Source organism: Cornus florida, unplaced genomic scaffold (assembly GCF_030987335.1).
Source record: "Cornus florida cultivar Cherokee Brave unplaced genomic scaffold, ASM3098733v1 CherokeeBrave_3.0.0_Hap2_Chr02, whole genome shotgun sequence".
Lineage (NCBI taxonomy): Eukaryota > Viridiplantae > Streptophyta > Magnoliopsida > Cornales > Cornaceae > Cornus > Cornus florida.
The window spans coordinates 55,664,472-55,676,680 of record NW_026775572.1 but is presented as its reverse complement, the minus strand read 5'-3'; the positions used below and the strand labels follow the sequence as shown (position 1 = coordinate 55,676,680).

Genomic DNA, 12,209 nt, shown 5'->3' with positions numbered 1-12,209 from the left:
AAAAAAATTGTAAAGTTGTTACGAGAGAAGAATGAGAAGGGAGATGACTTGTAAGTTGTAACTTGTAACTTGTTGAGTTTGCTAAAAGATGAGAGAAATCAGAATTCAAAATGAACGTCAGGATTAGGAATAAGAAAAAAAAAATAAAAATAAAAATAAAAATCTAGAAAAAGAGAATGTGGAAAGTTTCTTTACTTCCCTAGGCTAATTATTTATTGTACTGTAATTTACCGAAAAAATATTAAATATATATAGTGTTGGTGTAAAAAAAAATGTGTATATGATAGACAAAGATATTTTAGGAGACAAAGAAATAAAATATTAATGAGATATTTTAGGAGATAAATAAAAAAATGAGATATTTTGGGAGAGAAATAATTTCTCTCTTGGTTAAAGTGTAATGAAATGTGTGAATGATGATAAGGAGATGGTTAAAGTGTAATGAAAGGTGTGAATGATGATAAGGAGAGCGAGAAAAAAAAAAAAAAAAAAAAAAAAAAAAAAAAAAAAAAAAAAAGAAGAAGAAGTTATTTTAGGAGATAAATAATTTCTCTCTTGGTTAAAGTTTAATGAAAGGTGTGAATGATGATAAGGAGAGAGAGAAAAAATAAAAATAAAAAAATAAAAAGAGTTATTTTAGGAGATAAATTTTTTAGAATTAACGTTCAATAAGGAAACAATTACAATATATTATATACTTGGCAAGTATAATATTTTGGGACCACTTTATTAGTTTGTGCTTTAGGTGGCCACCTAACTCGCTTAAGGGTCGAGCTGCCTGACCATGATTAATATTGTAAAAAGAGTGGAATCATAGCTAGTGACGCGGATCCAACGAACACCTTTCTATCCACGAGCAGGTCACATGGGGGAGTCTTGCATACGTTTTGATACTCTCTTCTTCCAATCATTGTTTACTAATTCTTTTTCCTTCCTTTTCTTTTACCTTCAGATTTTCTTATTTATTATTATTTTTAAGGAGATTTTGTTTATTAATGTTACAAACAAAAACGAGAATGTGTGACAAATACATTGAACTTTTTCTCTTTACTTGTATTTTTAAAATTTACTCTCTAAAGGTGGATTTGAGGTCATGTGATGGCCTGTAATAGCAGGTAAGCGAGTCTTCACGATCGCTGGTTCGTGCCTGTATAGTGCTGCAGGTGTCTTCCTAATTGGGCACTAGGAGTAATGCCAATTGCCCCATGCTAGGATCCTGGTAAGGTTGCTACAGCCTACGGATCCAAACTGACCAAATCTAATCTACTGTATAATATATTTGCAGTAGGGTCGAACTGAGAACCAAAGTCTTTGTTTTAAAACGAAAATTAAAACTATAAACTATCTATTTTTATTTTTGATTTGACTTATTATGGTATTTGGACGGAAAAGTTGATCACTTCAATGTAGGGATGTCAATTTTTACCGCCCCGCTGGGGCCCCGCCCCGTTAATAACGGATATGGGAACACTTTTTATACCATTGGGGCAGGCATGGATACAAATTTTGTACCCGTCGCGGATCACGGGGCGAGTAAGGGTTCAATATACATATCCTAGGGGCCCCGCCCCGCCCCGCCCCGCCCCGCTAAGCATATATATATATATATATATATATATATATATATATATACACGTAAACTTGGTATTAAATTTGCTTTTGTTTTGATTATGGTGAAAGTTAGAGCTTAAAACTTCTTGTGATTTAGTTGTATTAAATTATTATTTTTATTTATTATGTTCTCTGAATTATTTTATGTGTATGTTATTATTTTTTTTTTGTTAGGATACATAATTTCATTTATATTGTGCCATTTCCAGGCTTTCCACATTCAAATAGCAGGAGCTTAAGTTTTAAAAAGTGGGAGAAAAAAATTTGTTAGCGGGGCGAGTACGGGAGCACAATATTTCCCAATGGGGCGGGGCTGGATATGAAAATCCAACCCATCGAGGGTCTTGGGGCGGGCATGGACTTGGCAAAAATTAAAAAGGGCAGGGTGGGATTTAGGGAAACCCGCTCCAAACCCGCCCCGTTGCCATCCCTACTTCAATGCCAATACCCTGGAATGATGTCACACTTAGGGCTGATCACGAATTGAATCAATTCAGTTTGAGATAAAGTTCAATCTCCGATTCGTGGGAATCTTAAATCTGAACCAAATTGATCCGTGAAATAACGGATCGGTTTGGACGGATTGAACTTTTCAAATAACCCAATATAATTATACTTTATAGTCCATTAAAATCTCAAATTAGTATTAAAAACTAGAAATTAAAACTAGAAAAATAATATAGATTTGTAAATCATATACAAGGTAACATGCTAACACTAATAGTAATAAAATTTGTAAATCATATACTAAATAAGAGCAATAGATTTGTAAATTATATACTTAATAACAGGCAACATAAATTATCCAAATAGAATAATAAATTAAAAAAAATAAAAATATAGTAAGTATATTCAATATATTAATATATATATTTATAATGTATTAATATATTATTTAGGCAACAGTTCGAATAGGTTCGGATTGATTTTTTCAGGGCTCAATCCGTTAACCGAATTGTGAATAACTGAGTACTATTTTTCTAAACTATCACTTAATCATGAGATCTGAAAATCGAACCAAACTACACTAATCGAATTGACGAATTATTTGTTTACCCCTAATCACACTCACCAAATTTTGAAAATAAAACCCCCAAGTCCAAAGAAAACCCTGATGTCAGGGTGGGTCATTGAGCACAACACTAGGGTTGAGCTCCCCAGTAGAAGGATTTTAAATTGGTTGACGAGATGATGGACATGTGTTGTGGCTAAGATCCTTACAAGTTACAATCACCGTTAATTCTCTACTCAGAGCCTTTCATGTGCCAACCACCACCATTATTGTCCAGTCGAATTTATTTAATGCCTACATTAAATGTTTTAACACGATACGGCACATTAAGCCATAGTGAAATGAATGAACTGACCCCTTAGCTGGTTAGAGGGATGTATCATGACCTACGACACTAAGCACCAGACGAAGACTGACCAAGTAAGTTGAGATTCACTAAGTATTGCCCATAAAACCAATGACTATAAATAGATATATTTTGACAAGCATAAAAAAAATTGTGCTTTTTGCTGTTCCAACTTCCAAGTTGTTTTTTGTATGTAGGTATATAGAGAGACATATCAAAATTTATAATTGGGGAATGAACATATCAGCTCTGGAATATGTATATAGTTGACCACCTACATGCATAGATACATGTTCTGTAGCCCATAAAATGCCCGAAAAGTTGTGGTCCTGTATATCTAATTCAGAATATAGTCTACTGCACCCCCTACTGTGTCAAGTTAAGTTAATATCAGAGAACCTAGCTCAGTATGATACACACCCTATGGGATTGAAATGAATGGCGTTTTGGTCAAGACAAGAGTGGTTGATCGTGCTGCTCTGGTTGACACTTACATTCCAGAGTTCAGATGTGGAAGCAAAGGTTTTCTCACATGAAGAGGTCAAGTATGCAATCACTGAAGCTTTTGCTGCTTTTCAGATTGGTAATAAACTGGTGGGCATGATTTAGTGGGCGTCACACACACACACACAACACACACACACATATATATATTTCTGGGGATGGCTTTTTAATTTGCCTTTGGTAAGATGTATGTCAAGGTTGAAGGTTCGGCTTTCTATCAGCTCCTTAGAGCATGTCTATTTTAAATTTGCAGCTATGCCTCCGATGGGGCCCTTTTTGCTCATTATCCTTGAATTGAATATTTGACCTTTTTAGTTTATAACATTTGGAAAATAAATAAAAAATAAAAAAAATTCAACAACCCAATTCATGCAACCTTATATCCAGACTTGTGAAGCACTTGTTGCTGCGGAATAAACCAATTTAAAAATAGGATTACATGTTCAATGAGGCATGAGTTCTACTATTAATGTGAGCATCCTCCCGCTGCTACTACGGAAATTGCTTTTGCTTTCTTTTTCTCTTGCAGCAAAGTTCGAGAGGGTACGAAAATCTCCGAATCTATGCTTATTTTCAACTCCCTAGGTGCATGAAATCATAAATAAATAGGGCATTGTATCCTCTCGCTGCTATTATGGAAATGGCTTTTGCTTTCTTTTTCTTCGACCCTTTTTTTTTTTTTCATAATAGAAAATTTGTATTCACTTTTATGTCAATAAAATTGATATCACACTTTTGATCCTTAAATTTCAAGAGATATCCATGATTATTTCACAATTTTTATTTTAACATGGTAATAGTTAGAGATTTTGGAGTTAATGGGGTTTAGGAAAAAGGGGATTCGCACTTAAGGCCTGACTCTTTATCACTCGGACAACACCTCCACACCTCCATTATTATATATATATTTTTTCACTTTTCTTATCAAAATTAAATTGTAAAAAAGGTTAATAATTTCTTAACCATGAGTACATAAAAATGTTCACCTTTTTTTTTTTTTTTTTTTTTTTTTTTTTTCTGAAAGTTTTTACCCAATTCTAGTTATATAAGAATAGTAATAGGGAGGACCTTGTGGCTGATTGGGCCTGTTGGGCTTTTTTGTCCCTTCGGTTTGATTTCTGGTAAAGATATATATAAGCCATGACAAATATTGTAATAAAAGTGGAATCAAGGCTAGTGACGTGGATCCAACGAACACCTTTCTATCCACGAGCAAGTCACATGGGGGAGTCACACATGTTTGATACTGTCTCTTAGTCCAATCATTGTTTAATAATTCTTTTTCCTTCCTTTTCTTTTAACTTAAGATTTTCTTTTTATTTATTTATTATTTTTTAAAGCAGATTTTGTTTATTAATGTTACAAACAAAAACGAGAATACGTGACAACTGCATTAAACTTTTTCTCTTTACATCTATTTTTAAAATTTATTCTCTAAAAGTATATTTGAGGGTTTAATTATATATTTGCAAACACTAATCCACCTATCTTAGTAAAATTTTAAGCATTTTCCGATCAACTTTTTAACAATTTTCATAGATTTTATTTTCTTCCATTGGACGTGAGGGTAATTGAGTGGTCCATACTTTTGCAAAACTCTCACGAGGTGAAATGCAATATGATTTGCATCTTTCTTTTGTGTTGTTGTTGTTAGGAAAATATATCTTATTAAAATTTTAAACCATCCTAGTTCCATTTGTTTCCCCTAGGGTTGATCAGAAAACATTTTTAGTTTGGCAATAGATAGCAAAACATTTCAAAATGTTTAGAAAGTAGCTTAAGTTGATTAGTTCAAACTTATGAGTTCATGCAAATTAAGTGTGTGTGTATATATATATTATGCACTTGGTGTTGGTTGTCCCAAGTAACTTACAATTTATATATACACTATATTTACATGTAAGATATTGGTGGTCCCAGTGATGGAGCCAGGATTTAAAATGAGGGGGCACACTGTTAAAAAAAAAAATAATATTACGGTAAAATTTAAAAAGACAAAGAAAAAGAAAATTATTAAAATATAAAAGGAAAATAAAAATGAAAAAACTTTAATAGGAAATAGTTAAAAAGTTTCAATTGAGGAAGAAAAATTTGACTTTTTTTATTAAGGAAATTTAAGGAATGTGAAGAGTAAAAGAGAAAATAAAGAAAAAAATAAGAATATAATTTTAGGAATTATAAATTTGAGGGGGGGCACTGTATAAATTTTGTCATATATATGAATTTTTTTAAAAAAATTACCACATATATTATAGGTTGCTGGCACGTACCCCCTACGCCTTCATTGGCTCCGTCCTGGTGGTCCCAAGTAAATCACAATTTATACATACATCATATTTACATGTAAGACATAGCTAGTTCTTATGCAATAGAGGGATACATTTATATATATTTGGTCCTGTCACTGAATTACATAATTTAATATCTTTTTAAATATGACATTATTGTGGATGTCAATAGTTATTCTTCAATAACAGTGTAAAAATATGTTGTCCAATAAAAAAACACATATTATAAAAATAAAAAAATAAGGTATACAATGAGAAAAAAGAAAAAGAAAAAGAAAAAAGTTATCCTATTCCAAAGATATTCATTCTAAACCATTAATGAGAAACGTATACATAAATAATTCACCAATATTTCATAAAGTGTACAGAAAATGAAGTAAATGACTTTTTTTCAACCTGATTGATTCTCTTTCTAAATCTCTCAGATACACGTGCATGCAATTATATTAATCACTATAACCATATAACCGTTACTTAACGGCCATACTAAAATTCAAATTAAACACAATTAACAATTCACAAATCACAAACAACAATAAAATTATATAAATTACGAACCGAACACCTACCCGACCCGACCCGAAACCTTAACAAGTCTTCAGTGGCGATCCACAGAGACAATCGTTGCCGGAAAACGACGACTCTTCAAGGTGATCAAACGCCGAGCCCGACGGAATCGGCCCACAGAGGTGGTTGTGACTCAGATCCAGGTGACCGATGTACCAAGCCGACGATATGGACTTCGGAATCGCACCTTTGAAGCCGTTAAACGACAGATCGAGTGCCGTGAAATACGTTTTCGGTCCGAAAACGTCCGGTATGGAACCGCCGAGGTTGTTCCGGCTCAGGTTCACCATATTTAGACCGGTGTTGCCCAACAATGTCGCCGGAATCTCGCCGGAGATCCGGTTACTGTCCAGATACAATGTGGAGAGAACCGGCATTGTTCCAAGTTGGGCAGGGATCGGACCGGAGATCTGGTTCGTGGAGAGATCCAGATCGGCGAGTCTGTAAATGTTGGCGACCGAACCCGGGATCGACCCACTGAGTTGGTTCTTACTGAGTAAAGCTCGGCTCATCATCGTGAGTTTGCCTATGTCGTCGGGGATTGGACCGGAGATATGGTTGTTTCGGAGATCAAGATGCATCAGGCTGGCAAGGTTAACAATGGAGGGAGGGAGTGCGCCGGAGATTTGGTTATCGGCAAAATTGAGTACAGTAAGTTTACTCAGTTTTCCAATGTCGGAGGGGATTGCGCCGGTCAATCGGTTTCCGACGAGGTCGAGAATTCGGAGATTCGGAAGGGAGGTGATGCAGGCCGGAATTTGGCCGGAGATAGCTTTCCAGTCGGCGACAACAAGGGTGGTGAGACGGTCGAGTTTACATATTGAAGGAGAGAGCGAACCGGTCATGAAACCGGTCCGGCCGGCCTTTTCGAGAATGGGGTCTTCGGACTCGCCGCGGAGGGTGATGTCGGTGACTCGGCCGGTGGTGGGGTCGCAGCTGACACCATACCAATTGGTGCAACAGTCGGTGCCGGTCCAGGAATCGAAGATGGACAAGTAGGGTTCGTTCACGGCGGCTTTGAAGGCGAAGAGAGCGTCCCGGTCGGCCGGGACACAGCAGTTGACGGTGGATGCAATGATGAGTGTAATGATCAGAGAAACCAACAAGTGCAGCCCCATTTTTCTCTCTCTCAATCTCTCTTACTTGTTTGTCTGTCTAAAAAATTATGTGTTTTCTTCTCCGTGACTCTCTCTCTAGATCTCTCTTTCTCACTGATTCTCTCTCTCTAGAACGAATAATGTTTTTGGGGGAGAGCTTGCAGGTATGAGTTTGAGCTGTTAATGGAGGAGTCTGGTACTAATAGGCTTTAAATATAACATGCATGCAGGTTTATGGTATGTGAATGTGGTGTGTCATTTATAGTGAGGTTTTAGAAGTACTGTTTGTCAACTGTGGTCTTTTACCCAGTCATTGGTGTAGATGGCACAAGTTGTGGATGTGGATGTGCATGTGAATGAAAAAGAAAGATCATATGGTGAGGATGTAGTACTTTAGTATTTAAAGTAAATTTTATACATATTATTGTTGTCTGGAGGGCTAATTAGAGTCCTCTTTTAAAGCTTTCATTAGGGGCACATAGCTATACACACAGGATTTCCATGCAATGCATGGGTTGGCTTCACATCACATCACATATGAAATGAAACACAAATGAGCACATGTAGCATGGATATGATCGACATGACAATTTTTATAAAATAAATGAGGCCATGGTAGATTACATTAGTAATATAATAATTATATGTTTTTAAGTATATAAAAATTGATATATATATATATATATATATATTTGATGAGTTTTGTTTTTGTTTTTTAAAATTTTATATTATTTTTTATTAAATCATAATATGCAATAAAATTGCATTGGACAAGTGTTCTTGTCGTGTCCATGTAAAATTTCTAGATATTTTAGCTAAGTCTAAAAAACATTTGGCCTTGTATTACACATGTCCATTTTTTGTCCACATGGGGTGGAAAGAGGGATGGGCCAAGGTGAAAGTCTATAATAACTTGGGTTGTCAGTCATTAGATATGGTGATGGGGCCTACAGATGGATGATCCAACGGCTGAGAGGTCCCGGAGGTACGGTTCCCCCGGGGTATTGTAGACTTTCTCATGGCCCGAATTTAGTGGCCTTTTATCACACGTCCATTTTTTGTTCACATAGGGGCAAAAGGAGGGATGGGCCAAGGTGAAAGTTTATAATACCCCGGGTACCATACCCCTAAGGTTCCTATCTAATGGATGTGGTGGTGGGACCCACAGATGGATGATCCAATGGCTGAGAGGTCCCGGGGGTACGGTTCCCCCGGGGTATTGTAGACTTTCTCGTGGCCCAAATTCAGTGCCCATTTTTTGCTTGTGGGTCATGGACCCTAATTAGTTATCTTTAATAGCCCAACATATAAGGCTGTTTAAGGTTTGGAGTGGGTAGAGATTTTGAGACACTAGAAATTGCAGAGAAAAATAGCGAGGGACTGAAATTTGCAATCTTTTATTTTTCGCATAGTGAAGGCTTTCACTGGATCTCTATAGTGGACGTAAGTATTGCTGAACCACATATAATTTTGTTGTATTTTTTTGTGTAACTTATTTATTTTTTGTTGTGATTCTTGGTTTTATCTTAAGTTTGTTGTGTTTGTCGTAACATATTATATGGGTGACATTGATCCAGCTAATTAAGAGAAATTTATTAGTGCGAGTTTAGGACGTAAATACATGGTTAGGGACAGTAATAAGAGCACCTTTATCATTAATTTTCTAAATGGTCTCCGATGGTGGGGAAAAGGTCCCATCGACCTAATAGAGGAGATTATGAGATCGAACAAAAAATAGAAAAAACTAACTTTTCCATAAGATATAGTTGGAGCGGTCGAATTTAATTGAGAAAAGATGCGAGAAGTGTTGAAGCAGGGTGGAAGTGGACATAGCTAGGTGCAGTCGAGAAAGATGAATTAGGAGTGGTGACGCCAAAGGTAAAGGAATGAGAGGAGGGCGATGTGCTACCAGAGATTGGAAATGATATGATTTGCATTACCCAAAAAGACTGCATCCATTTGTATTTTTAGAATAGATTTACAATGTTGGATTACAATTATATGAAGAGGATATCTCCATGATAATAAGAAATAATGATAATTCCTAGAATCAAATTATACATATAATATAAGAAATAATGCCTTGTAGAATCAGGGGCGGACCCAAGAAGTTGTGTAAGGGGGCAATAGTGTGATTTTTTTGTAATTTCGGGGCGGTGGGGGGGGGGGGGGGGGAATATAAAATTTTCATAAGTATATAGCTCAAAAAGGAAAAATCAGTAGTATTAATGCTATATAAAAAAAAATTATGTATATATTAAATTGTGTTAACGTTGGTGCAAGATCTTGATCTCTTTATAGGGATATCTATTTATAGTGTTTAATTACACCATCGGTTGGATGCATGCCACGTGGATGACCTGTTGGGATATATATGCCCTGAGATAGCAAATTCCTTTTTGGATTTTAGTGACATATGTTCCTGATATATCTGAAATATTTATGATTTATACAATTGATGAATTCAATGTATTATGTTTCGATTCATTATAGAATTGATAGTATCCACTTGATTACAATAGATATTTATATATGTATGTGATGGCGATCAACACATGAATATAAATAGTAATCATAAATTGTTCATAGTCGGTAATTATGGATGGACTCATTATTAATTAAGACTTGAACTGGATCAGCATTAGGTTGAGATATATTGCGAGAGCTGTCGTATGCAATTGTTCCCTATCACCGTCATGGGATTTGACTCTTAAGTATAAGAGAAATATAGACTCTTTTATTAATTAGTAATTACTTTAATTTGTTAGGCGGAATCTTCGGAATTCATAAACCGACACTTTGGAAAAATATGTAATTAATAGTTAGAGGGTTATATTTTCAATATTTGCATCATTGCTACTTATATTTATTTTGTATTGATTATGGTTGATCACAAAGTAAATTCGAAGGCCTTCGTGTGTTTTTAGACAAAATGATTTATTATATATATATTTATTTAAATTATTATTTTCGTCAAACAAATGTTTTATTGTAATTAAACCGGAAATAATCAAAGGTACCAAAATAAATATATTAATTAAGTAGTCGCATTGATGGCTTTATTTATCCGATAACTAATTATGCATAGAGGGGTCAAAGTGCAACATTAACTTAGAGGTTATTTACTATTTAATTGGAGTACAATTAATTTCTTTTACTGGAGTAGAAATTAATTTATGAAGTAATTGAATTGGGTTCATGGTTTAATGGACCAGACCAATTATTAATTTATAGTAGCCAAGAAAATAGTAAGCCCAAAGGATTCTTACCCATAGCCCAAGTTGATATTGGAGTTCTATTAGAATTGAGATATGTGAATTAGAGATTGAGAATGATTTATTATTTCCTTTCCTTATCTTCATATTGCCTATATATACACGGGTCCATGTACATTTTAGGTGTGACTTTTGGAAGAAAAGAAAGAATATATTTTCTCTCTCTAGATTTTAGGGTTTGCTTTCTCTTCTAAAGAAGGCTACCACAAGACTTGTCTCCAAGGTCATTTATCAAGACTTATGGATGATTCTTAAAGGCAAAACCATTACAAAAAAGATGAAGATCTAAGGAGAAAGCATCTAGTTAATGAATCTACAATAAGTGAAAACATTCACTTTAGAAGAAAGATTTAAAGGTTTACTCAAACCTTTGATGTAAGTATTCAATCTATTAATTGAATGATACATCATATTTTATTTTTGTATAAAACTTGTCTCTATGTGATGAATTAAGATCATATGAAAATTCATCAAAAAGTTTTTAAAACTTGCACGTTTCCTAACATGACTAATATGGTTTCATGATAAAGGCAGAAACCAATATGGTTTCATGATAAAGGCTACCACCACACGTGAAACATCATCTTTGGACGGACACGAATATGACCTTCTAATTTTGCTTGCAACCAACTTGATGGAGTTATGAATGCTTATCATGTTGCACGCTTTTGAGTATTGCTTTATTTAGGTCACTTTGCTTAGTGCGGCTGCTTATTAATAGTACAGAAGTTGGTGACTCCATTCTTTGCTAGTCATTCGCTATTCCGGCCCTGCTACGCGCAACTAGAGAGACCATGGTCATATCTTCTTATTGAATATTTTATTATGATCGTGAGGTTAGACATGACGTTGAAAACGGCTGTCAAAGCTAGGAGAAGACCCGGATATGCCTCTTCCACCTTTATGTTGATGTGGAACTATTCGTGATGTTACACCTATGTGGACCAAATGCCCTATTTAAATGAAAATAATACTCAAAAGCAATTTTTTTTTATTTTTAAAATGGTATTAAAATTAAGTTTACAATAAAAGGTTCTCTTAAAATCAAAATTCTTCACCAGTAACCATTTTTTTTCTCCCCTGGTAAAAGATACAGTTAAATAAAAGAGTTTTTAAAGTAGAAGTGCTTTTGAGCAGTGGATCAAACTTGCATGTAAAACTTGAAAATATCCAATCATCTACTAAATCAAATGAGTTTTGGGTAAATTTTTTTAATGTCCGTATTGCAGTTATTTTAATCCATGTGACAATTTACTAAAGCACTTATTCCTATGGAACGACTTAATACGAAGTCATTTCTAATAGAAAGTATAAAACAAATTTGAAATGATTTTTGAATTTCTTTTATCATTTTCACTTTCAAAAATTAAAAAAAGAAGAAGAAAGTAATAACTGAAAATTAAAATGACAAAAATTCTTGGGATATATTTGCCTTATACAAATTAATTGGTCATCCAATAAAATATACTGTAATGTGCATACAAAAACAAATAAAAATACATAAATAAG

At 34.5% G+C, this 12,209-nt stretch overlaps 1 protein-coding gene across 1 annotated transcript; it reads right to left on the bottom strand.

The window, feature by feature from the left end:
- Positions 1 to 6,076: 6,076 nt before the first annotated feature.
- Positions 6,077 to 7,668, bottom strand: LOC132295032 (DNA damage-repair/toleration protein DRT100-like). The gene has a single exon (XM_059793105.1). It carries the CDS (start codon positions 7,444 to 7,446, stop codon positions 6,349 to 6,351), a length of 1,098 nt encoding a protein of 365 aa, XP_059649088.1. The 5' UTR covers positions 7,447 to 7,668; the 3' UTR covers positions 6,077 to 6,348.
- Positions 7,669 to 12,209: the final 4,541 nt, after the last annotated feature.